Here is a 24,345-nt window from a genome sequence, read left to right on the forward strand (position 1 = left end):
TGGATTCCGTGGGTCACAGGCAGATACCAGGAGTGGAGGCTAGAGACAGGGTGGTGTTCGCAGAACCTTCGTCACACGAAGAGCTGTGCGGTGGGGGTGCTTGGTTTCGCGGGTCTGTGAGGCAGCTGAGCAGTAGCCGAGGCCTAGGGCGGCCTCAGATCCTGGCTGGTAAATGGGGCTGGGGGTTTGAGTAGAGGCCGGCCTGACCCTGGAGCCCTCGCCGTGACCGCTCCTATCCCGCTGAAAGATACAGAGGTGGGGGTTTGTCCCTGCTCGCTCCTCTCTTCAGATAAGAGGCTCGGGTGTGTGACGGCAGCCAGGAGAGGGGCTGACGGCAGGACTGAGGTGGGGAGCGCTGGGGGACAGGGGTGCGTTCCAGGTGACGGGGTCACCGGGTCATCGAGACTCGGTGCACTAGGTGCGTTTCTCCGACCACTCGTTCCCGTGCAGTGGGGAGCGAGGAGCCTGCGGAGAGGGTGAGGGTCTCGGACGTCTGAAGTGGTGTGGGGGGGTGGGCCGGGCCCATCAGAGCCGTGTGGCACGATGGGGTCCTGCCCAGAGCCAGGGCGAGCGCATCAGACCCATGCTTGTGTGGGGCATTCCCCAGGGGCGAGCTGGGCTGGGGGTGAAAGGGGCGGGGGGCTGCCTCCTGTCTTTCTCCTGAAGGCTGTGGCTTCCTTTCCAGGTTGGATCGTCAAACACAGGCGACTACTTTGGTCCATCAAATTTTTGGAGGCTATCTCAGATCCCGTGGTAAGTGACGGCATTTTCTCTACCCCTTTGTCGAAGATAAGAACATGAACCAGGAAGACAGGGAGTCCGTGGCCAGGTGGAGTCCCTTCCTGGCGGGCAGACCTGGGGTAGCCACGCTGGCCCCAGCCTCCTCTAAAATGCACCCCTGCCCGTGGGTCGCTGTTCCAGGGAGGTTTGGAGCAGAATGTCCCGCATTGGTAGAAGAGGGTGGCGTTATTTTTTCTCTGAGTTCCTTAGTTCTTCGTGGATGGCCGTTACCCTTCAGCTAGGGACTCGGAGCAGCCAAGGCCACGGTCAGGGTGGTGACGGAGGTCCAACACTGCGCTGGGCAGTGAGGCGCTGGGTTTGACAGACGTTCCCTTGTGGACTCTGGTTGTCAGCGAGCCTGCTCCCCAGATAGCGGGGTTCACGAGGGACAGGCTGAGTCTCGGGGACACGGCGGGTGGTGCACGGGGGGCACCTGCAGCCGCCCCACCACCTCCGTGTGCTGTTGCAGTGAAGTGCTCGGTGTGCAAGAGCGTCTCGGACACATACGACCCCTACCTGGACGTCGCACTGGAGATCCGGGTACGGACCACTGCTCCGCCCTGTCGTGTTTGTCCTTGGCCAGGGAGGCTGGGGGGGGCGAGGGGAGCCAGTGAGGGCATGTTGACCGGGCAGATAAGGACATACTGCAACTCCTCCTGCCTTAAGGTAGGGGCCACCATTTTTGCGTGTGGATTTCTAGCCTTTTCCCTGTGCACATTCACACAGGAAGATAAAGTGCAGCTCCGTGTCCCGAGGCACGAGCGAACCGTGGGGGCAGGACACAGAGCTGCTCGCATGGGGGCCGCGGCGAGGCCAGTCCCCATCCCGTTCCAGCCCTGTGTGGCTGCAGCCGGGGCGGGGGCCTTGGCACCCGGGGAGCCGGTGGGCCGGCTTGGGTGCGGCCCTTGCTGGGGTTTGCTGCCTCAGCCTGGAAAAGACCTTACACTTGGCCTGTTCGGAGTCCGCTGCCTCCCCCGGTTGACGCGGCCCCCGTCCATGTCCTCCCAGCAAGCCGCTAACATCGTGCGTGCTCTGGAACTCTTCGTGAAGCCAGATGTCCTGAGTGGAGAGAACGCCTATATGTGCGCCAAGTAAGTCTCCTTTTGCCCCAGCAAAGCAAGCCCGCCGTTGGGAGCACGGGAGCCCGCCTGACCCTCCCGCGGCCGGGCCCCCCCTTCTCGGGCCGCCATCCGGCCCCCAGGGCGGAGCGTAGGTCCTCATGCAGAAGGCCTGGCGGGCACGGGGCACAGGTAGCTGCAGCGTTGCTCGAGCACGTCCGTGTATGTCGCCCGTGCGCTGCACCAGGAGCGCCCTCCCGGGGACGTCAGGCCCAGCGTGGTAGGCGACCGTATGTGGCCGTGCCGTGCGCTCCAGCCGCTCTGCCGTGCTGCGTCCCCAGGGAGAGCTGCCTTCGGGGCCCGGGTCTCCTGAGGGCTGCGCAGGCTTCCCGTGAGCAAACGGCTCATTCGGAAGCTGCAGCCGCTGGAGAATAGTTTCCTTAGTTGCACTTTTCAGATTTATCATCCCGCGCCAAAACACTGTTCCCCTGCACGAAATCCGTCTTTCTAGCCCTAGAGGCTGTGTGCTCTCCTTTGTCCCTGCCCCACCCCGGGTCGCCCCTGTCACTCCTGGTGCTTTCGCTCGGCCAAACGCGCTCCGGTGCCCCTGCGGTCTCCCGGGGCTGCTACCCGGGTGCCGGACCGAGTGTGTTCTGTGGGGAAGAGCTTCCTTGTTGCTCTGCGCCGTCCTGCTCCCCCCAGGTCCTTGGGTCCCTGCGCCTCTGTCCTTTGCTTAGGTCACGGGGGTTGTGTCTGGGGATGCACAGGGCGCGCCCCTCAGCCGGGGAGCCCCGTGCCAACAGCAGGTGTCGCCGCTGTGGGCCCATGACGACCACGTTCCTCGGATCGCCGGCCGACGCCTTTCCCACGCGCCCTCCTCACAGGTGCAAGAAGAAGGTCCCAGCCAGCAAGCGCTTCACCATCCACAGGACGTCCAACGTCTTAACCCTCTCGCTCAAGCGCTTCGCCAACTTCAGTGGGGGGAAGATCACGAAGGTGAGCCTTGGCCCTGGTGTCCAGTCGCCCCAGCACCGCCCAGAGCCAGTGCCTGAAAATCTCTGAAGACAGGGCTCAAGAGCCTGTGTGTTCACAGAGTCCCTAACTGGTTGTCACGCACAGTCAAGTTCAAGAACCACTTTTTTTTTTTTTCTTTATTCTAGAGATTTTATTTATTTGACAGAGAGAGAGTGCACACAAGCAGGGGGAGCAGCAGGCAGAAGGAGAGGCAGGCTCACCGAGCAGGGAGCCGATGTGGGACTTCATCCCAGGACCCTGGGAACATGACCTGAGCCAAAAGCACACACTTAACGATGGAGCCCCCCCATGCTCCCCAAGAACCACTGTCTTAACTAGGTTCTTTTTCCCAGCCTCTGCATATGTGTGGCATGTTCCCAACACACCAACTCACGGTTTGCTTAAGAATGAGCACGAACCCTGCACTGTGGGGCGCTCCTCTACCATGTGCTGTTCTGTGGTGAACATAGATGCAGTTGTACACTGTGGCCTTTTGTGGAAGGTGGAGCCAAAACTTACTTCAGTACAATGGCATTTTATTTATTTTACTTTTTTTTTTTTTAAGACTTTATTTATTTATTTGACAGAGAGGCAGGGGGAGGGGAGAGGGAGAAGCAGGCTTTTTTTTTTTTTTTTTAAAGATTTTATTTATTTATTTATTTGACCGAGAGAGATCACAAGTAGGCAGAGAGGCAGGCAGAGAGAGAGGAGGAAGCAGATTCCCTGCCAAGCAGAGAGCCCAATGCAGGACTCGATCCCAGGACCCTGAGATCATGACCTGAGCCAAAGGCAGAGGCTTAACGCACTGAGCCACCCAGGCGCCCCTTTATTTTTTTTTAAGTCATCACTCGACCCCCAGCATGGGGCTTGAACTCACAACCCTGAGATCAAGAGTCCGACGCTGTCCCAACTGAGCCCACCAGGTGCCCTGCACAACGGTGTTTTGATAGAAGATGTCCTATCATAAAAGTGGTTAGAACTGACTTAGATGGTTTGGGGCAGGGCACCTGTCAGAGCCTCCACTTCCTCACTGGCGGTGGCGGGGGCTTGCTTACATCAGCATTTCCCACGCTGGTTTCTGCAGAATGTTTGTGCTGTATGTTTACAAGGTACTGTGTTTTGTACTTAAACTGTGCTGTACTTTGAAAGCAGTCTGTGGGGCACCTGGGTGGCTTAGTGGGTTAAGCCTCTGCGTTTGGTTCGGGTCATGATCTCAGGGTCCTGGGATCGAGCCCCGCATGGAGCGCTCTGCTCAGCGGGGAGCCTGCTTCCTCCTCTCTCTGCCTGCTGCTCTGCCTACTTGTGATCTCTCTCTCTGTGTCAAATGAATAAATAAAATCTTTTAAAAAAAAAAAAAAAAAGAAAGCAGTCTGTGCTCACCAGGGTTTGGGAACTGCCAAGCTCAAGGGCCTTTTTTTAACTGCAGGCCTTCTCAGAGCCTTTATTAATAATCTGTGCTCTTTTTGAATCTCTAGGAGGAGGGAGCTTTATTGTCAAGGTGTTGTTTTTGTTTTAAGATTTTATTTAAGAGAGAGAGAGCAAGTGGGCACACACAAATCAGGGGAGGGGAGGGTGACAGAGGAAGAAGCAGACTCTTGTCCAAGCAGGGAGCTCGACACAGGGGTCAATCCCAGGAATACCCCAGGATCATGACCTGAGCTGAAGTCAGATGCTCAACCAACTGAACCATCCATGTGCCTCTTGTGAAGAATTTTCTGAAGTTAACTGTGTGGGGTCCATTTGTGTATTCGTTTCACTAACAGTGGACGTGCGTAAATCCTACCATGTGTGCAGTGCATCAGGGAGTCCGTGGGACGCTGTCAGTGCTCAGTGAGATCGCTCTGCTTTCACCTTGACCTCCCCTGGAACTAGTTTTCCGTGGGAACAGTTTGAGAAGCTGGTTTTGGCGTCCTGTATGTGGCGAGACTACACTGGGGTTCGTGATCTTGTATATATTGGCTTTCGAGACTTCCAGTTTGTCACTGGAAGGAGGAAGGTGCGTAGGGTCAGTACCACAGATGCTGTATGGGCCTAAAGAAGCCAGACAGCACAGTACATACTCTGTGTGTCCGGGTGTGAAGCTGAGAACAGGCAGAGCTGATCAGTGATGGCAGAAATCACAGCCGTGGGTATCTGAGTTGGGGCCATTCTGCAGCGCGAGGGAGTTTTCTGGGTTGATGTCTGTGTCCTGATGGGTTATGGGTTACGTTCATGCGGTACTCCTCCAGCTGCACGCCTAAGAGCCCTGCAGTTTACGTAAATTACACTATTTATTTATTTTAAAGATTTTGTTTGATGGGGAGCAGTTGGTGAGGCAGAGGGAGAAACAGGCTCCCTGCTGAGCAGGGAGCCCGATGTGGGGCTCGATCCCAGGACCCTGAGATCATGACCTGAACTGAAACAGACACTTCACTGAGCCACTCAGTCACCCCTAGACTTTATTTTTAAAAAGTCAGAATGTGTACGGTGCCTGGGTGGCTCAGTAAAGCATCAGACTCCTATTTCCTGCTCAGGTTGTGATCTGAGGGTCTTGAGATCAAGCTCTGCACCGGGCTCTGAGCTCAGCAAGGAATGTGCTGAAATTTCTCTCTCCCTCTTCTTTGTCACTCTTTGCTTGCTCTCTCTCTCAAAAGAATCTTTTTTTTTAAAAGTGCGTATAGACAGAAATGAAGGTAAATCTCTTACCATTCGAAAATAATATTTGAAAATACTTTCTGGGGCACCTGGGTGGCTCAGTGGATTAAGCCTCTGCCTTCGGCTCGGGACATGGTCCCAGGGTCCTGGGATGAAGCCCCACGTCGGGCTCTCTGCTCAGCAGGGAGCCTCTTCCCCCTCTCTCTCTGCCTGCCTCTCCGCCTACTTGTGATCTCTCTCTCTCTGTCAAATAAATAAATAAAATCTTTCAAAGAAAAAACAAAAACAAAGCAAAAAAAGAAAATACTTCTCTTTGAAAATTGTCAGGATTTTGTTTTTTGTTTCTTGGGGTTTTTTGTTTGTTTGTTTATTTGTTTTTAGATTTTATTTATTTATCTGTCTATCGAGTGTGAGAGAGAGCATGAAGGGGAGAGACTCAGAGGGAGAAGCAGACTCCCCGCTGAGTGGGGAGCCCGATGCAGAACTCAGTCCTAGAACTTTGGAATCCTCACCTGAGCTGAAGGTAGACACTTAATTGAGCCACTCAGGGGCCGGAAAAATTGCCAAATTTAGAAGTAAACTCTGGCATGACCTTTGTCCCAACCCACGCAGCTTTAGTTCTGACTTCCCGTGACTGTTGGCTCCGTGGACTGAACGCCTTTTTCTCTGAAGACCCAGACCTGGGCGTTGCCTTCCTGTTCCTTAAGTGGTAGGGAGGGCCTGAGCTGTTCCTCTCACCTTACCGTGGGGCCTGCAGAGGGCGACAGTGGCCGTGGGTGTGGAGCCCAGAAGGAGTAGGTCATGCAGCTCTTCATGGGACAATAAAATAGGGTTTCACGTCAGTGGGTTGGCTGGCTGGTTGCCTCCTGTTCTTTAACCTCTGACCAGGGGGCTTCTTAGTGCAGCGTTGCCACAGGCCGGGTTGCATTGCCCCCAGATGATCCAAGCCCAGCCGAGGAGTCGTGCATTTTATGTGGCTGGAGTGGGTGAATCGACTCTTTCCCCCACGGATGAATTTCCATTGCCTTATCCTTGGCTTTCCTGCAGGATGTGGGCTACCCGGAGTTCCTGAACATCCGTCCCTATATGTCCCAGAGCAGTGGGGAGCCTGTCATGTACGGGCTGTACGCGGTCCTGGTCCACTCAGGCTACAGCTGCCACGCCGGCCACTACTACTGCTACGTGAAGGTCAGCGGTCCCACGTGCGGGCGGTTCCAGACGTGGCCTCCGTGTCACCGTGTGCGGGGGCCCGTTGTGGCACCAGGGAACGGGGGGGCAAGGATGTCTTTAAAGCCCGTCCCACCAGGAGCTGCAGCGCCCTGTCCTCGGATGGGACGCCGGAGAGGGCTGCTTCTGGGGCCCGATGCTGGAGCCCGGGGATATTGGTGGGAGATGCTGGGCCATGCAGACCTGAAATACCCTTCAAGGGTTGGGGCACCAGGAAGGAACAGGGGTTCAAAGCGCACTTCGTGGTCCCATTCAGAGCGGGGTGAGCGTGAGACGTTCTGCTGCTCACTTAGCACGTGGAGAGATGCGGCATTTCTCCGCAGATTTTTTATTTCTTTCTTTAAAGACTAAGGATTATGGGACGCATGCTGATCGTCCCATTTTGTTTTCTCCTGTGCCCGTGCTGCTGCAGGCAAGCAACGGACAGTGGTACCAGATGAACGATTCCTTGGTGCATTCCAGCAACATCAAGGTGGTTCTGAACCAGCAGGCCTATGTGCTCTTCTATCTGCGGTGAGTGACGCCTGCCCTCGGCCCGTGGGCGCTTGCCCTCTGCTCTCCCTGGCCTGCTGCTATGCGGGCATCGTGGAGACGGGAGGGGAACGGGCAGGTCACGTCCCGGGGGGTGTTGGGAGTGTCCCCGGGGAAGGGCTCTTCTCGACCACGCCAGCCCAGCTGAGCGACAGCCAGTGCCTCTGGGAAGGTCAGCAGGACTCCCTCGGCCTGCTCCACGTGGAGCTGCCGCGGAATAGAAACGGGGAAGTTACCTCTTTCTGCTGTTGCCACAAACAAGATGCGTTGTGTGTGGATGGCACCGACGCACTTTCCTCTGTGGCCGTGAGGGGCCTTGCCAGAGCCGGGAGGTCGTGGCCGGGTACCTTCCCTCAGGGCTGGTGGTCAGCAACCTGGAGATCAGAGGACATGGAGGCTGAAGGCCTTTTTACTGCTTCATAGCTGTTCTGCTAAATTTGGACGCAGGGACTGAGGGGTCCCTGGCTTTCTGATAAAGTGAGAATCTCATCTCAGAGGACCTTCGGCTGCGCGGGGCTCTCTGTTTACACTGAGCCCATCTCCGAGGCTCCGTGACACACCTGCGCTGTTGCCAGGGCAGCGTGGGAATTCAGAGAAGCTCACCCGGGGAGTTGGGGTTCTCTGGGGACACCTCTGTGGCTTCGGTAAGAGATCTCCGACTCCGATTTCTTCCTTTGACAGAATTCCAGGCTCGAAGAAGAGTCCTGATGGCTCCCTCCCCAGGACTGTCTCCTCCGTCCCCGGCCGTCCAGCTGTGGTGCCCGACCACTTGAAGAAGAGCGTTGGCAGTGGGAGCGTTGGCTCCCTGCTGACTGGAAAGGTACATGTTTCAGAAGATCCGTGTTTATGCCGCGGACCTTCCTGTCTGTGCCTATCAAGGGACCGTGGAGCCCCCAGACCTCTTCATGCTCGGGCACTCAGCCTGACGGAAGGGAAGCTCAGCGTGTCCTGTTTTATTCCACGTTCTCTCTCCAGTTGGTCAGGAGCTGACATCAGGGACGGGGAGGGCGGTGGGAGGAGACACAGTGATGCGAAAACCTGGCCAGTGAGCGGACCAGACGGTGGCTCGGCGAGCCCCTGCCCCAGGCCAGCTGCCATGCACACTCGACCCGAAGCATCTGGGAAGAAATGTATTTTATCCTCAGAATTCAGTATTGAAAATGTGGGAAGTCTCTAGCAGTGTTTGTTTCCTGCTTTTGATGATTATGCTGCGGGTGTGTTAAGAAAACGACCTTGTTCTTAGGAATGTACATGGACATACGTAGGAGTAAAGGAACATCATGTCTAAAATACATTCAGATGGTTCGGAAGAGAAATGTCACACGTACGTGTGTAGACACGCGGAGTGAGTGAGCAAGAAAGCCGATGTGGTAAAAGGTTAACAGTTGGGAAATATCCTCATTTTCAAGTTATTTTTGTTGAAAGTTGTTTTTGTGTGTATTTGACTTTTTCTACTACAAATCAGTTTTATTAGCAAAGTAGTGAGTGGTTACCTTACAACACAGTTCTTACAGCTCAAAACCAGACTGGTCCTTTCTGCCGTCTGTGTCTGATTCTTTCCTTTCAGTCTGAAGGTCAGATCCTGACGCCGGCCACAGGCCTCATGGTCCGCAGGGCGTGAGTCCTTATGCAGATCCCGCATTTCCCTTCCAGTGCGCGAGAAAGAGAGGGTTGGGATTGAGCGTGGCAGGGAAAAACCGTGGCCTGATGGTCAAGGGGGTTGTCACTGTGTTCCAGACTGGGAGTCGGTACCACAGGGCCACACCACTGGCCACGCACATTTGCATTGCAAAGATCATGTGCCACACATACTGTATTCGCACAAAAGCCATTTTACTTTTTTTTTTTTTTTAAGATTTTATTTATTTATTTGACAGATAGAGATCACAAGTAGGCAGAGAGAGAAGAGGAAGCAGGGTCCCTGCTGAGCAGAGAGCCTGATGCAGGGTTTGATCCTAGAACCCTGGGATCCTGACCTGAGCCAAAGGCAGAGGCTTTAACCCACTGAGCCACCCAGGCGCCCCAAAAGCCCTTTTACTTTAAATTACATAGTATAAGTTCCATGAAGTTAAATGTTTGTGTGACAGGGTTTTACAGTGCAGCAGGAAGATGTGATTTTTTTTTTTTTTTTGCTTAAGTATTTATTTATTTGAGAAAGAGAGCATGGGCAGAGGGAGAGAGAGAAGCAGGCTCCCAGCCAAGCAGGGAGCCTGACATGGGGCTCGATCCCAGGACGCTGGGATCATGATCTGAGCTGAAGGCAGACGCTTAACTGACTGAGCCACCCAGGTGCCCCAAGATGTGTTCTCTTTAGGAAGAATGTAAGTAAAGGATAAGTTATTTTTAAAAATAGAGGGGAAAAAAAGAGAAGAAACTTGGAGGAAGTAGAAGTGCATTCTCAGTAAGCCTCCAGAACAGAGAAAACTGTAAAAGTATAGAAAAACAAGAAAGGAACTGGATAAATGAAAATTTGAATTTTTATGCATGCTATATTAGAAATTAAAAAAAAAAAAACTTCTAAAAATATTTGCAGCAAGCACAACAAAAGTTCCTGTTCCTAGCACATAACGGACTAGTTCGGATGAACTCAGATGACAGGGTGTGAGGGTTGGTGCACCAAGAGCCAGCTGTGGCGTCGACTTAGCAGAGATTTTGGAGGAGAGCCCCCTCCCTGTCCCCAGGGAGAGGACAGCAGGTGTCCTTCGAGGGGAGTGCCGGCGCCCTGAGCCGTAGCCTAGTGACCACTCCCAGCAGACAAGCAGGGAATTTCCTGAGTAGGGGAGAAGCATTAGTCTCTCGGTGGTCAGTTCAGCCAGATGTTCAGCAACCAAATGGTTCTTCAGCTCTGATTCTGGGAGACCCTGCGCTAGGCGGGAGGCAGGGGTGGGGCGCAGCACAGACCCGGCCGTGGGGAGCGTTTCCACAGAGCCAGGACTCAGAGCCGGGTGAGGGGAGGGCTCTGGAGGACAGGGCGCCGTTCACTCCCGAGGCAGCTGGAGACAGGCCAGGTCTGGGGACGTCATGCGGCAAGGTGGGTTCCAGTCAGACGTTAATGACCTTCACCGGGAGCACGTGGGAAGCCACTCTGGGGGGCCGTGGGTAGAACTGGGCGCAGCTGTGCGGGCCAGCGCCGCTCCGAAAAGCAGGGCTGTTCCAGAGCAGAGGGTGCCAGCGGGCCCGTCAGTACTCATGTTTGGACAGTAGGTGGGACCCTGGTGCTTTTATTTTTTCCTTTATACTTTTTTGTGTTTCTTTGCTTCTGACAAAAACCATCCTGCTGTCAGTAAAGGGCCCATACAGATGCACGCCCCGCATGCACTGCTCACAGGATACCAGCAGCGCCTTTACTGGGCATCCATGTAGGTGATCTGTCTCGGACTGTTGGTGGGGACCCCGTCCGCTGCACAGGCTACTCCGACCTCGTGGGGAGCCGCCGGCCCGTGCTCCCTCCAGGGCGTGACCATGTCCTCTGCTCTGCTCTCCTCCAGCGACCGGACTCGCTGCCGACGAAGAAGCCGCCGGCCCCCGAGGAGGTTGGTGTGCCCGTTTCCAGAAACGGCTCCGTGTTGAGTCTGAAGTCTCAGAATGGATACGTTCCTCTGAAGCCGTCCGTGGGAGCCCCTTCCCCCCGACTCTCCAAAACACCCCCCCCCACACCAACCTCTCTGGATGAGGCTGGAAAGAAAGTCAAGAAACCAATTCCCCTGGGGCCCCTCTCCCCGTCACGCAAAGCTTCTCAGGGGTTCCATGGGACCAGCAGCGGGAACGGCAGCAGGAGCGAGAGCCCCAGGCAGGGCTCCTGGGACGGCAGGGCTGCCGCCCTCTCTACCTCACCGAGGCTCCCGGCCGGAGGGACTGCCAACGGGCACGGGCCCAAGGCGGGCAGTGAGAGCCGCGAGCTCCACAGGAGGGGCTCCTGCAGCTCCAGCCCAGGCCGCTGTGCCAGCAGCGACCCCACCAAGGGCCCCCAAGCGCCCGAGAGCGGAGCTACTCGCTTGGGGGATTCTCAGGGAACACAGTCCAGAGCGCTGCCGGACGGAGACGACTCCAAAGTGGTGAAGCCCAAGTCCCCCGTCCTGAGCAGCACTGCCGCCGAGGCCGCAAACATCATGTCTCCTCCACCGGCCAAAAAACTGGCCCTTTCTGCCAAGAAGGTGGGTGTGTGGGAGCCTGCCCGCCGGAAGTGTGTCTCTAGGGCCCACAGAGCAGGTTTGGTTTCAGTCTGGGGAGGGGTGAATCGTGTCCGGGCCCTTGGCCGCCCCCGATTGGAGGAACGCAGAGGTGGTGTAGGCATTTGCAGATGACAGGGCTGTCCGGGGGCCAAGGTGGGGCTTTGGGGGTCCCTGATGTGACCCACACACCGGACGGCTGCTGGGGGTTGGGGAGAGGTGGCAGGTCCCCGTGTTTGTCCGTAGACAGAATCTCCTAGAGGAGCCTCAGGGGGAAGATGGGGCCGGTGCAGTGGGCTTGGCAGGGAACCTGGGCGCGGGGGCATGCGGGCCAGGGGCTGGCTGGCACCTGCGTGTGCAGCGTGAAGCTCGATGATGTAATTGTGCTGAGATTTTTGTTTAAATTTCCTTCCTTTTTTCCTTTTTGTTTCTAACCAAAAACACTTCTGCTTCTTCTTCTACCGTTCCCCTCCCCCACCTCCCCCCGTTTTCCTCCTTCTGCCCCTCATCGTCCGTTCCGGGCTCTTTCATTTTTATTTTTTGTTTTTATTTATTTGTTTATCTTTATTTTCCCTCTTCACTCACGACGACCTCTTTTAGACCACCAAGTTTTTATTTATGTCGATAACTGCAGGCCAGCACCCTGCGGAGGGCAGCCGGCAGTGACCTCCGTCCGCCCCTCTCTCCACTGTCCGACCTCACCTACCCCAGGAAAACCTCTCACCCCGTCGCTGCCGCCTCCTGGCCCGTCTGTGCAATCAGGTGAGCCGCGGGTGCAGGCCCCCGGGCCGGCCGCTCCCCCCTGTGCTTAGCGTGCGCCTGGCTGGTGAGACACACGTGGTCTCCGGCCTTGCAGGACGGACAGGGCTGCGCCGGTGGACAGGCACAGGGCGGGCCCTGCACCGACTCCTTCCTGCTTTCTTCCGTCGGGCAGAGGAGCTCAGGCCGGTCGGAGGCAGCCTGCTCTCTGCGGTCCTGATCTTTTCACTTGTCTTCATTTTCCATCCACCGGCCGGGTCCGTGTGGGGATGCGGTTGTGCCCTGGAGTCTCTCCCCGGCCTTGTGACGGGACTCCGGAGTAGAAGGGGAGGGCAGGAGTCCCAGGAGGACCCTGCGCGAACCCAGAGTCCTGTGCCCTGCGGAGGGCTGTCTTCTTGCTGCCGGTATCACTGTGTCTCTCCTCCGGCACTCCCCGGGCTCCCCTCTGCCTCCCTGCGGGGGCTCCCCCAACTGTCCCCTCACACTGGCTTGCAGAGCGTTGGGCGAGCGTCCAGAGCGGGGAGCCGTGGTTCGCCGGGAGCTGTGTTCAGGCTCCGACAGACGCACCTCCCATCCTGTCACACGCAGGGATGCTCATATCCCCCAGGTTGTCGACTAGCCGACAGCTTAGTTACTGACACCTGCTTGCCCAGGGGCCGCCTCGGGAGGCTCTGGCAGCTGTGGAGGGAGGGAGGGGGGAAGCTGGGCGAGGCTGGGAGGTGGTTTGGGTGGTTGCTGTTTGCCCTGGGCGCTGAGGGGTCCTCGCCACCCTCCGGCCACCATGGGCTGGTGCTGCTGCTGCACGCCCCCATCACCCGCCTCTTTCGCCCGCACACTCAGCCCGGACCCAACACGGTATTTTTACCCATGGTAGGTCTTGAAGTGTGTGAGATATTTACTGTGGGTTTTTTTTTTTTTTTCCTTTTTCAACGTACAGTTTTTTGTTTTGTTTTTTTTCCCAAGCTTCCCGGAAAACAGTAAACGGAATAGTGTAGTTTGTCTGGGCGTCTGTCCTAGCTGAGGTCACGGCAGTCCTGTTTGATTCCATAACCCTTTGAGGTCAGCGTTACTGTCAGTCGCTTATGTCTGAGAAGCCTGAGGCCTAGAACAGGTTAACTCTTGCAAGGTCTGCCCAGAGGTGGGTCCAAGAGCCTAACCCGACGGAGCGCCCCGTTGCGCCCTGCCTCGCCTCACGGTGTGATGGGCTGCAGAGTCCGTTTTCCCGAGTTTCCGGAGCCCCTGAATTAGAGAGGGGGTCCGAATGCACAGTATATAGGCCCGTGCTGGCCCCTCTTACGAGGCTGGCATCACGTGCGTGAACACCTTGAACTTACAGAAGTTTCTTCTAACCCTTGTGCCGGGAATAAAAAACGTGAGTTCGGGGCGCCTGAGTGGCACAGTTCAGTGGCCGACTCTTGATTTCAGCTTAGATCGTGATCTCGGGGTTGTGAGATGGAGTCCTGCCTTGGGCTCCGAGCTCAGCAGGGGCTAGGGGATTCTCTCTGCTTCTCCCCGTGCCCCTCCCCTGCTCGCATGCTTGCTCTGTCTAAAATAAATAAATCTTTTAAAAAAGAAACTCAGTAACACAGGTTTGGGAAAAACTTTGAACTTCTTGGTGACAGGAAACTAAGAGGTTCTGATTTTTGTTAACTTGGATTTTCAGTAAAGTAGAATTTAACTTTTCTCTCTTTTCTAAGTTGGTGTAATTTATGTGTCTCTGAGATTCCCACGGTGAGGAGAGACCGTTGGGAATCCTGGGCTGGACGGGCAGAGGCTGCGGGTGGGCAGGAGGGGCCCGCCTGTGCGTCAGAGCAGTGTGTCCCCCCGCAGGGCGCTTTCACCTGCTCCCAGACCATCCAGCCACCTGAAGCTCCCCGTCGGTCCCCACTCCGTGTCACTGTCCAGTAGCCCCAGACCTCTCGGGACGTCAGACCCACAGAGCTGCTCCTCCGCCTCTGCTCCCCCACCTCAGGCCAATGGGGACTTCCAGGCCCCTCCACACCAGCTGCCAGAGGCCGCCAAGTCCCCCCACGGCCTCTGTAAGAAGAGGAAGAGGAACCGCAGGGGAGAGAGCCAGGGGCAGGGCTCAGAGACGTGCACAGCAGCAACAGCCTCTCCGGGGAAGAGGAAAAGGAGGAAGAGGAAGCGCGCGGAGGCCCTGGATGCCTCCCCCCTGCAGGAGGGGCAGATGCGGAGGCAGCCCCAGAGCGTTGAGCGCGGGAAGGAGGCCCGGGCAGAGGTGCCCACTGACAGACTGGAGGACGAGGGCGGACGGCTGCAGGAGAACGGCCGGCAAGTGGGAAGCGTGACCGACGGCCACCCCGTGAGCAGCAAGAAGAGGAGACGGAAGGGCACTGAGGGCCTCGGTGCGGGAGATGGCCTCCAGCGGGACCCGCCGTGGCACAGGTAAGCTCGGGAGCCAGGTGGCCCCGCGTCTGTCCTAGGTGGGCGGTCCGGAGACCCAGGGTGCTGGCCAGCCTTCCCGACGGGCATGTGAGCGCGGTGCAACGGGTCATGTGCCCCTGGATCGGCGGGCGCTGCGGCCGCGTGCTCTGGCCTGGAGGACTCGCTTGGGTTCGGTGCAGCTGTGGGGTTCTCTCTCTGACATCTCTCAGGCTTGATGGTGGCCCCCGGACCACGGGCGTCTGTGGCCCCCGGACCACGGGCGTCTGTGGGGCGCACTCGGGGCGGCTCTTCTGTGCGGTTGAGGCCCGTCCAGCTGGGAGTTCCGAGGTAGCGACCTGAACCCCCACTCACCCTCAGTGTGCCCGAACTGACTGTTGACTCTGACCCCCCAGGAGCTGCTCTCCCTCGGACGTCATCGAGCTGGAGGCCGCTGTAGCGTCTCCAAGGAAAAAGAAAAAGAAAAAAAGACAGCAGGAGTCATGGCAGGAAGTAGAAGAGAATGAGCATCCTGAAGTTTGCAGGGGCGAGAGGCAGAGGGACTCTGCTCTCCCTGGTAGCCCGCCCTCCCCACCTCTGAACGGCAGGCGTCCCGGGAATGGAGCCGGTATGCACCTGTGAGGAGCAGGGGTGGGGGGCGGGGGGGGCACCTGGGGGGACACCTGTGCCCGGCCCTGCCATACAGCTAGAGTAGGTGTAGTGCAGGGGAAGGCCTGGAAAGACCGCTTACCTCCGCCCCGCGTCTGTCCGCATGGGCAGGCTGTGTGCCCTGTGGGTCACGGCTTCCCCATCTGGCGAGGCGGCCAGCCGAGACCACTCCGAGAGAAAACCTAGGAGATGCTTGAACTTTAGATGTTCTGAGAACGTAGTGTTTCTTCTGATTCAACACGCTTCTGCCTAAACTTTTCCTGTTTGGAGGAGTCCTGGGCCATCCAGCCTGGAGTTTTTCCAGTGATTCTTAAACTTGAAAGGTTGGATTCAGAAGTTAACCTTCCACTGCCCATTTTAATAGATAGGCTTTTTTTTTTTTTTTAAAGATTGTATTTATTTATTTGATTTTGGCTAAGATCAAGTGTATGATCGTATTTATTTGCAAGAGCACCGCAGAGGGAGAGGGCCCCACTGAGCAGGGAGCCCGATGCGGGGCTCCATCCCAGGACCCTGAGATCGCGACCTGAGCCGGCTGAGCCACCCCCGTGCCACAAGCTGGGCCTTTTTAAAGACAGTGCGGCCTCTTGCTGGTGGAGTTTGCAGTGCTTGTGCTGTTTCCCAGGCCTTGGCTGCCCGTGGCCGAGTGACTTCTGGTTGTTTCCTCCAGGACTGACCAGGCTCAGCTGGGCTCTCCTGATACAGTGTCCGTTAAGCGAAGGGGAGAGACGCTCGTCCCTGCTTGCGCAGGGACCTGACATGGCCGCGCTGCTGCGAGGTCTGCTCCACAGCCTGGGGGCCAGCGGTGTCAGGCGTGTGCGGGTGCCAGGCTGCTGGGGATGGTGTGTGTTTGTTGGACTCCTGATAGATGAGCCTGTGACTAAACACTAATCCCATGACAGGGGGCGCAGTCAGTTACGCGTCTAGCCCTTGGTTTCGGCTCAGGCCGTGATCTCAGGATCCGGGGATCAAGCCCCACGTCGGGCTCCAGGCTCAGCATGGAGTCTGCCTGGGACTTTCTCCCCCTCTCCCTCTGCCTGTCCCGCTGGTGCTGTCCCTCTCTCTCTCTCAAGTAAATCTTAAAAAAAAAAAAGAAAGAAAGAAAGAAAGAAAGAAAGAAATCCCATGACGAAACGTTACCACTGGGCTACGAGGACCGCGGCCTGTCTTGGAAGAGAGGCTGCTCAAAGGTGGCGCCAGAGCAGGCCGGTGGCAGGCATGAGCCTCCAGCGCCCACTTCGTGTGCCACTGACCCCGGGCTTCAGGGCCCGCCGCCCGGTGCAGGTGCTCGGGCGGCGGGGGTCCAGCCCCTCCTCTGTTTGCTCTCTGTCCTGACTAGTGGAAGAACTGGCTCCGCGGGGAAGGGCATTCCAAGCCCAGACGCGGAGAGAGCATCGTGGTGGCCCCGTGTAACCAGTGGGCTGCACTGTGCTGGGGGGCGAGGGGCTGGAGAGGGCAGCAGGGACTGGCGGTGGGGCATCGCACTAGACACTGGGCATGAAGGTCATGGGGTCACTGATACACTGGAGGCATGGAGAGCAAGGTCAGGTTCGTGCTGGGGGAGGGGAGCCCTTTCTAGCAGCTGTAGGTGGTTAGCGGGGACCAGGCAGACAGTCGTTTCTGGAAATCGAGGCGGGCAGCCTCGGCTGTCCACATCCAGCCGTCCGCGGTGGCCAGGCTCTTCCAGGACTCGGCCGGAAGACAGCCTCCCTGGAAGCTGTGGTGACAACAGCACTTTGTCATTTCCTCCAGCTGCCGCCACTGTTTTCCTGGCCGCTTCCCTGTGGGGGGGCTGTTTAGACTCTTCCGAGAGCTGATTTGGACGGTAGCCCCCCTTGAGAAGTAATTGAGGGCCCCGTCAGAGGTGTGTGGACCTAAGTGTTCTCTGGTTGCAGGGCAGGCCCTGGCTCCCCTTGCATCCTGGGGCAGAGAGCCGGAGTCCGACGTGCTCCAGGAGCTGCTCGAGTATTCATCCGATAAAGCTTACGGGAGGAAAGGTACTGCTTTCGAGAACGGATTTCTGTGCTGCGGTTCACTCGTGGGGCCACATGGAGCTCGGGAACGGACCCGTTGTGCCGTGGTCCTGGGGTAGGGGGTCACCGGGCTTTAGGGACGGGCAGAGGAATGTCCGCCGAGAACCTCCCTGAGCTGTGGCCGTTGCACAAAGTGCAGAACCAGGCCCTGTGGGTGGTTTGCTGTGGAAGATCCAGAACGCCACCTCCTGGGGGTGTCGGCGGGGGTGCCGAGAGCAGGCCCGAGCCTCTGGGTGGTGAGGGCTGCTGTGGGGAGTGGAAGGGAATCGCCCGTCTCCGTTGCTGTATGTCTTCGGTCTTGGAGAGGGAACGTGAGACTTCTGTCTCCAGCGAGAGCACGGGTGTGAAAGGAGCTGAGCTGGGGGCCAGTGGTGCAGAGCTGACGGCATGTGTGCTTAAGGGACAGACCACTGTCCTGCACGCGGAGACCGCCCTGCTCTCCCTCATCTTCCTCTGCGCTGTCCATTTCACCGAATGGTGTCCCTCGGCCAGGCCACATGTATCGGGTGTAGGCAAAACGCGCTGGAAGCGAGTGCATGAAGTGCCCACGCTCGGTGTCTGCTTTGCAGTGTTGACGTGGGGCGGCGAGGTGTCGGCTGTCAGTCAGGATGCCATTCGGGACAGCAGATGGGCCCGCACAGCCACGGTCGTCGATGACTGGGACGAAGAGTTCGATCGAGGGAAGGTACGGGCCGTGCTTGAAGCTGGCGTGACGTGGCAGTCACAGCAGTCCCACTGAGGGCCGGGCAGGGAGGACTTGACCCTTCGGGGCCATTTGAAGTAGCAGCGACACCGTAAAGTGGTCAGGGAGGCAGGCTGCTGGCTCCGATGCCAGGCTGGCCACTGTGAGCGTTGTGTGGCCGTGGACGAGGTATTTGTCCCTGTGGCTTTGTTTCTTCGCAGCAGGGTGGGGACAGCGGTGACCCCTCCTTCAGGCTTGCGAGAGTAAGCCGGTTGGTTCTGTAGCACATTGAGAATCGTGTCCCCCACCCAAGAAGCCTTCACAAGAGGTGCGGGGATCAGGGGAGAGCCCTCTTTGGGAATGGTGACACCTGAGTTTTTTTTTTTATGTAGGAAAAGAAAGTGAAAAAGTTCAAAAGAGAGAAGAAAAGAACCTACAACGCCTTCCAGAAACTTCAGAGTAGACGGAACTTTTGGTCTGTGACTCATCCCGCTAAGGCCACCAGCCTCAGCTACCGCCGCTGACTGGACTGCTGTCGAGATGGGTCAGTGCGGGGGAGGGGGTGGGGGCGTTAGTGTGCGTGTGTGTTGATGGGGGCGAGTTCAGAGTGTGTGTGTGCGCGGTGTGTTAGCATGTGGTGTGTGTGCTGAGGTGTACGTTAGTGTGGTGCGCATGTGGTGAGGTGTGAGCGTGGCGCGCGTGTGTCTGGCGCATGCAGGTGTGTGCGGTGTGTGGGGCTGGAGCGGGTGTGTTTCGAGTGCCATCTAATGCTGCGTGTCGTCCCGACGTGTGCTCGGGGGTGTTGGGGGGGCTCCTGGGGTCTCGTCCCTCATCAGGAGCAATGTGGTGTGCCCCACAGCCTCTGGAGATGCGGGGCGCATCCTGGGCACCGCCCGTGTGAACCGAGGAGCGGCCTCGTTGAGGACCGAGCTGCCCTATGGCCGCGGAGCCGGGCTTCGTCGGGTCGGGACCTCTGGCATCGCCGCTGGTGCTGCGACGACCCCATGGCGACGTGTGGAGCAGGCGGCGGCCCACCGGCCAGGAGCCTGGACCGCCTCGCGTGTGGTCTCCGGGCGGGAGCAGCGGGCGGCGGCCGTGCTCTTCCCCACGTGTCGTCGAGCGAGCAGGTGCCTGCGGGGTGACGGCACACGCCGGGCTCCTCTCGGCGGTTGCCCGTCCCCCGCTGCCGACGGCCGGCGCTGCCGTCTCTGCCTTAGCTGTGCCCTCAGCACGGAAGCCCCAGGGCGCCGCCGGCGCGTCCCTCCCTTGCCAGGACTGAGACCGTCTCTGGAGAGCGCAGGCTCTCTTGGGGCGCGGGGTGACGGCGGGCGCGCCTGCCTTTCCCGCGGCTGCCGGGGCTGAGACAGCTTCGCCATCCCTTCCCTGCAGCTGCCGCGGCCCACGGGGCTTTCGAGGTGGTGGTCTTGGGGTAGAATCCTTTTATTTTACTACTTAACAGAGACTTTTGTTGTGACGCGGTCTGTGGCTTCTATCAGCAATACGTCCCCTTTCCCTGAGCTGCGACACCGGCTTGCTTTGCTCCGTTTTGTGAGCGCGCCCGAGTCTGGCTGATTGTACCCTCGCGGTCGCTCTTCTCTTGCTCAAGCTGTGTGTGCGAACTCGTAATTCAATAAATACAGGAAACCCTCGGTGAAGGTGACGTTTTCCAGAGAACAGACACACACCACCCAGTCGCAGAGGGTGTAGCAGTCAGTCCGAAAGCCGCTCCGCAGACGGACGTCTCCACGTCCTCTGATCCAGAACGTCGGAAGCAGACACAGACAGACATCGGACGTGGACGTCCGTCCTCCACAGTGGTTCTTTGGGACCTGAGGCCCCCGATGGCCTGGCCTGGCCCCCCTGTGTCACCCGAGCCTTGCCTCTTGCTTGGGGCCTGGGGGCAGGGGGATCAGAGAAAAGTATCCTTCACAGGGCAGGGGTGGGGACATACGTCAACTTTCTCATGTAGGTTCTTCTAGATTTTTCTTCCTGTTCTTACATTTCTCTTCACAAAGGTGGGGAAAGTAGTGGTTCCTGTGGCCCGAGCGGGGGCCCAGCAGGAAGCGAGCAGGGCACTGGCTGCAGATGCCGGCCTGGAAGGATGGGTTTCTCCGCATTGACCGCCCCTCGTTCAAAGATGAGGGCATCCCCCCGCCTCCCCACCCCCTGTGCCCTGTGGCTCTCTTATCTGCCACTTCCGAAGGGGAGGCAGGTGCCTTTGTGGGCAGGGCATTGGTGTTTTTCCCTCTTTCAGTGTAGACCTGCATCCCCGTACAGCCCTGTTTCTCGGGGGTGGTCTCCCGTGGGAGGGAGGCCGGCGTCGGCCGCACGAGCCCATCTCTTCTCGCTCCCTCCTCTTCAGGCTCTTCCCTTCTCCACTGTGTGATTATGAAACCTTTTCCTGAGGAAAACATGCCCGTTGTGTCTTGGGCGGTGCTGAGCACCGGCCTGTGGGCAGCATTTGCCACTGTCCGTCGGGCGGGCCCTTCCCTCCCACACGCGGTCCTTAGCCCTGGGGAGGGAGAGGGTGGGCCCAGAGGATCAGCCCAAACCCTAGGGCACGTGTAAATATGTAAGTGTATATAAATAACTGAAGCTTTTATAATAGCGGTCACGTGGGTGACTTAGAATGTGGGTTAACTTAACTTTGGGGGGGTCGCCTCTCCTGGGGGTCCCATGTGGCCTCACTCACCTGCCTTTTCCTGGTGGGCTCAGTCCGCCACACCCCCGCACGCTGCACCCCTGCTCCAGGCACCGAGGCGCCTCCGATGTTGCCAAGATCCTGGTGCAATAAAAGGAGATTTTGTGAGCCCCGCCTGTGTCTTTGTGTTTTTCCCTTTGATTTTTAGAAGTTAAGGTCCCAGCTCCCAGTTCAGATGAAGGGTTCCCCATGGTGCCCCTTCGGGTAGCCCGTCGTACACGACAGGTTTGGAGCAGGTCTTCCTTAAGGTTAAAGAGGAATAAAGTGATTTATTTAAACGTATTAAGTACACTCATTTGAATTTAAGAAGACAGAGGAACCCTTTGAAGGGGCCACCACACTCGCTGGGGACTGGCAGTGAGTACTGCCTTGAGGAAACCGTGTTCCGCTGAGGTTTGCTGCGCATTTTTCACTGAATAACTTGGATTTCCACGGGGAAAGAGGAGAGGACAGTTTTGCTCAACTGTGAGTTTTGCTCACGGTCGGCGAGAGCAGCACAGGCCTCCGGTTTGAGACCCTCCGTCTTGGCAGCTGCACGGCCAGGAGCCCGCGTGGCCACGTGCTGAGCGCTGCCCGCAGCCCATCCGGGCCCAGGCGGCCGAGCCCGGGTCGTGTGTGGGGCACGCTGGAGGCCGTGCTGAGGAAGACGTGTTTGTGGGCTCCAGGGAGATGTCCCCGTCTTGTCAGGCCGGGCCACCTGCTGAGCGGGAGGGTCAGGGTCTGGCTGATCACGTGTCCTGGACGCTGGGTGAGGCCAGTGGGGCAGCAGGTTCCTGCAGGGTCGGCCGGGACCGGGAGGTTCCATCTGGCCAGAGCAGCACCGGGAGTGGGGGACGGAAGCAAAAGGCGCCCCAGGCAGCGGCAGCGTTCCGGTGGGTTCCGTTCGGACACTCCATGGACACCACCGGGCAGGCCCATCCTGAGTCCCACTGCTCCTTCCTTTTTCTTCCCTTCAGCGTCTCCGAGCTCCCAGCCAGTCGTGCCCCTCAGACCCGGGGACTCTGCCCTGCCACTGTGGGAGCTTAGCCAGACAGCAAAGGAGGGACGGGAGATGCGGACAGCCCGGACCCACACGAGCAGGGGGCCTGGTCGGGTGGGAGAGTGGGCTGGCAAGCCGAGCTCGCGGCCCCAGCGCCTGAGTCTGGCTGGGCCGCGGGAGGTCGGGGGTCCCCTTCCACCCTGGGGCGCAGGGGTCACGGGGGCAGGACCACAGGGCTTTCTCCTCGTCACTTTAACAAACGTTTCCGCTCGATACTGGACCTGCGTACACGAAGAAGGACGCGGCTCCACGTCTCCGGCAGCCGCGGTCTCCAGCGTGGGACCTGCGCTCTGGGTGGCAACCGCAACGAGCGTGTGGCCGGCTCTGCCTCGAGCGCCACAGGCCAGGCAGGGCCCACTGAGTGTCCGCGGACACAGTGCCCGCACAGGCGGTGTCGTGGTTGGCAGTTCCCGCGTGCACCACAGTCCGCCGGCCTCCGTATGTCGAGAGGCCCCACGAGCTGCTGCGCGACTTCAGCCAGAGCTGACAAGGTCTGCGGGGCTTTAGACTCTGGAGGCTGACGGCCGCGCGCGAAGGCCCAGGAGCTCGAGAGGAGGGAGAAGCGCGGTGAGGATGACCAGCCAGCAAGAGCGGACACTGATGGAGCCGTCAGGAGGTGGGGTCCCCTGGGTCTTTGGAGACGGCTCAAGAGGAGACAGAAATGGAAGGTCCGGGGTGGGGGCAGGACAGCTCCTGGCTTGGGTGAGCAGGTGAGTGGCAGGGCCAAACAGTGCCAGAGAGGCAGGCGGGTGAGTGATCCCGCACCCCCGCCATGCAGCCAGGCCTGGGGAACCTGCATGTTCCCAGACGGAGGGAGAATCACAGCGGGGCGGAGGTAGGGGAGCCGCAAGCCCGCAGTCCAGGGGTTCGCCGCACCCCCACCCCTCCCCAGGAGCCGGCTGGGGTCCCTGTAGCAGCCAGTGTGCCCTCCAGCCCAGAGGAAAGCCAGAGCACCAGTCCCTGCCCTGAGTCTCCGTAGCGCGGGCAGCCTCAGTGTAGACAGGACTTGGCGGCACTGGGTAGACGCCCGGCCGGCTCGGTTTCCCCCTGGCCCTTCCCTTCCCTTCAGCCACCCTCGTGCAGGGGCGGTGGCGGCCGTGCGGCACTGTCCTCACAGACCCTGCCGGTCACAGCGTCCCGCTCCCGCCCCCCCCCCCCAGGACCTGGGTCCGGACCAGCTGCCCATCTTCCTTGGCTCTGCTTGCCCCGGAGATCTGGTCCCCGCCCCGCCGCTTCAGCGCCCGTTCCCAACGCTGGCTCTCCTCCTTCCTGTGTGCCGCCAACTCTTGGCAAAGGGTTTCTAGTCCCACTCCAGGAATCTCCTCCCACTCCAAAGTAAAACAAAACTCGAGGAACCACCTTCTCTCCCATCGCCATCTGCTCCTTTCTCCCCCTAGCGTGATGCTTGCAGCACTCGGGGGGCAGCAGAATCAGCTGGGCAAGTTATTTAGGACTGGCATGAATGAGACGGGAATCTGGGGGAGAGGCTTGGGCACCGGCACGTAAAACTTTTCCGTGGGATTCTCCCGGGTGGCCGGTGCGGAGAAGCACTATTCTGGTCCCAGGGCCTCAAATAAGAGCGAGCTTCAGAATCTCCAGGGGGTCGTCCCAACACCCACATCGCTGGGCCCCCTCCCCCGCGCAGTCTGATTCAGCTGGTGGGCTGGGGCTTGAGTGCGCGTCTCTCACATTCCTGGGGGGCAGGTTCTGATCTGACGGTTCTCGGTGCAGTGGTCAGCAGGGCCGGGAGTCTAGGAAGGCAGGCAGAGGTATGGACGGAAGACTTACCCTCAATCTTGTGGGGACGGCCGCAGACTGTAGCCACCAGGGGTCCCCCCTCGGTAGGGCTGGTGTCCCACCTGCACCCTCGAGGTCAGCCTCTTCTTCCCCTCTGGGGATCTGTCTGCCGCCTTCGCTCGTGACATGTTCACGTGTCTGCCATCCTAAAAAAGCCCCTGCTCTCTGCGCTCTGGGCGTGCTTACTCTGAACATAGCCTCCTCCTGGCTGGCCTCCAGGATCAGCTGCTGTGTTGTTCCTGCTTTAAAAAACTCAGAGAAGAGTCGGTCTGGGTCAGACTCACTCGTGGCTCACTGCGGGAGGGAGGCCAGCCCCGTGCTCTGACCGACCGGCCGACCGGTGCTCCGCCACTAGCGATCAGCGTGAGGCTGGTGACCTACACCACCGCTCTGCGGCTGAAGCCCCCGTGACTCTGGTCACCGTCACACTGCGTGCCTCCCGTGCTCCTTCTCCCTGGTGTTTCTCCCTGTCTGCTTCGTGTCACAGACGTGCTGTCCCCCAGGCAGGCCCCGGGTATGTGGGTGCCTCTGTCACTGGGCCAGATTGGAAAGGACAGGGGGATGGGGAATTCAAGTGCTTTTACGTAAATGAGTGACTTTTCCCTGGCTGTGTTGTTAAATGAAGGCATCCACCTTCACGTCCCCGTGCTAACAGCTGGGACAGTTTAAATGTGGTCTTTTGCCCTTACGGTCTCAGAAGTGATCTGTGTTTAATGTACCTTTCCCTCCTCTTCCACGCGTGTGCCTCTGTTTCCTGTCTCACGTGGCCACTGTTAGGTGCTTCCGGTCAGCAGGGAACGGTGGTCACTGTCTCCAGCAGGGCCCAGGAAATCCTCGCCAGGTCAGTGTCCCGGAAAGGTCACTTCAAGG

At 58.5% G+C, this 24,345-nt stretch overlaps 1 protein-coding gene across 4 annotated transcripts in view; it reads left to right on the forward strand.

Moving 5' to 3' along the window:
• Positions 1–20,747, forward strand: part of USP36 (ubiquitin specific peptidase 36) — a 38,284-nt gene extending 17,537 nt beyond the window's left edge. For all 4 annotated transcript variants that reach the window (XM_045085795.1, XM_045085794.1, XM_004748790.3 and 1 more), the window contains 15 exons: positions 686–753; positions 1,250–1,320; positions 1,789–1,871; positions 2,723–2,834; positions 6,534–6,674; positions 7,126–7,226; positions 7,926–8,064; positions 10,733–11,398; positions 12,048–12,175; positions 14,003–14,578; positions 14,971–15,182; positions 17,119–17,220; positions 17,826–17,941; positions 18,331–18,482; positions 18,798–20,747. In XM_045085795.1, coding sequence (XP_044941730.1) covers positions 686–753; positions 1,250–1,320; positions 1,789–1,871; positions 2,723–2,834; positions 6,534–6,674; positions 7,126–7,226; positions 7,926–8,064; positions 10,733–11,398; positions 12,048–12,175; positions 14,003–14,578; positions 14,971–15,182; positions 17,119–17,220; positions 17,826–17,941; positions 18,331–18,462 — 2,647 coding nt within the window. In that variant the 3' untranslated portion in view covers positions 18,463–18,482; positions 18,798–20,747. The remainder of the gene's footprint in view (positions 1–685; positions 754–1,249; positions 1,321–1,788; positions 1,872–2,722; positions 2,835–6,533; positions 6,675–7,125; positions 7,227–7,925; positions 8,065–10,732; positions 11,399–12,047; positions 12,176–14,002; positions 14,579–14,970; positions 15,183–17,118; positions 17,221–17,825; positions 17,942–18,330; positions 18,483–18,797) is intronic.
• The last annotated feature ends 3,598 nt before the right edge of the window (positions 20,748–24,345 follow it).

This window comes from Mustela putorius, unplaced genomic scaffold (genome assembly GCF_011764305.1).
Source record: "Mustela putorius furo isolate JIRA1106 unplaced genomic scaffold, ASM1176430v1.1 tig00000873_pilon_pilon_pilon, whole genome shotgun sequence".
Taxonomy (NCBI): Eukaryota; Metazoa; Chordata; class Mammalia; order Carnivora; family Mustelidae; genus Mustela; species Mustela putorius.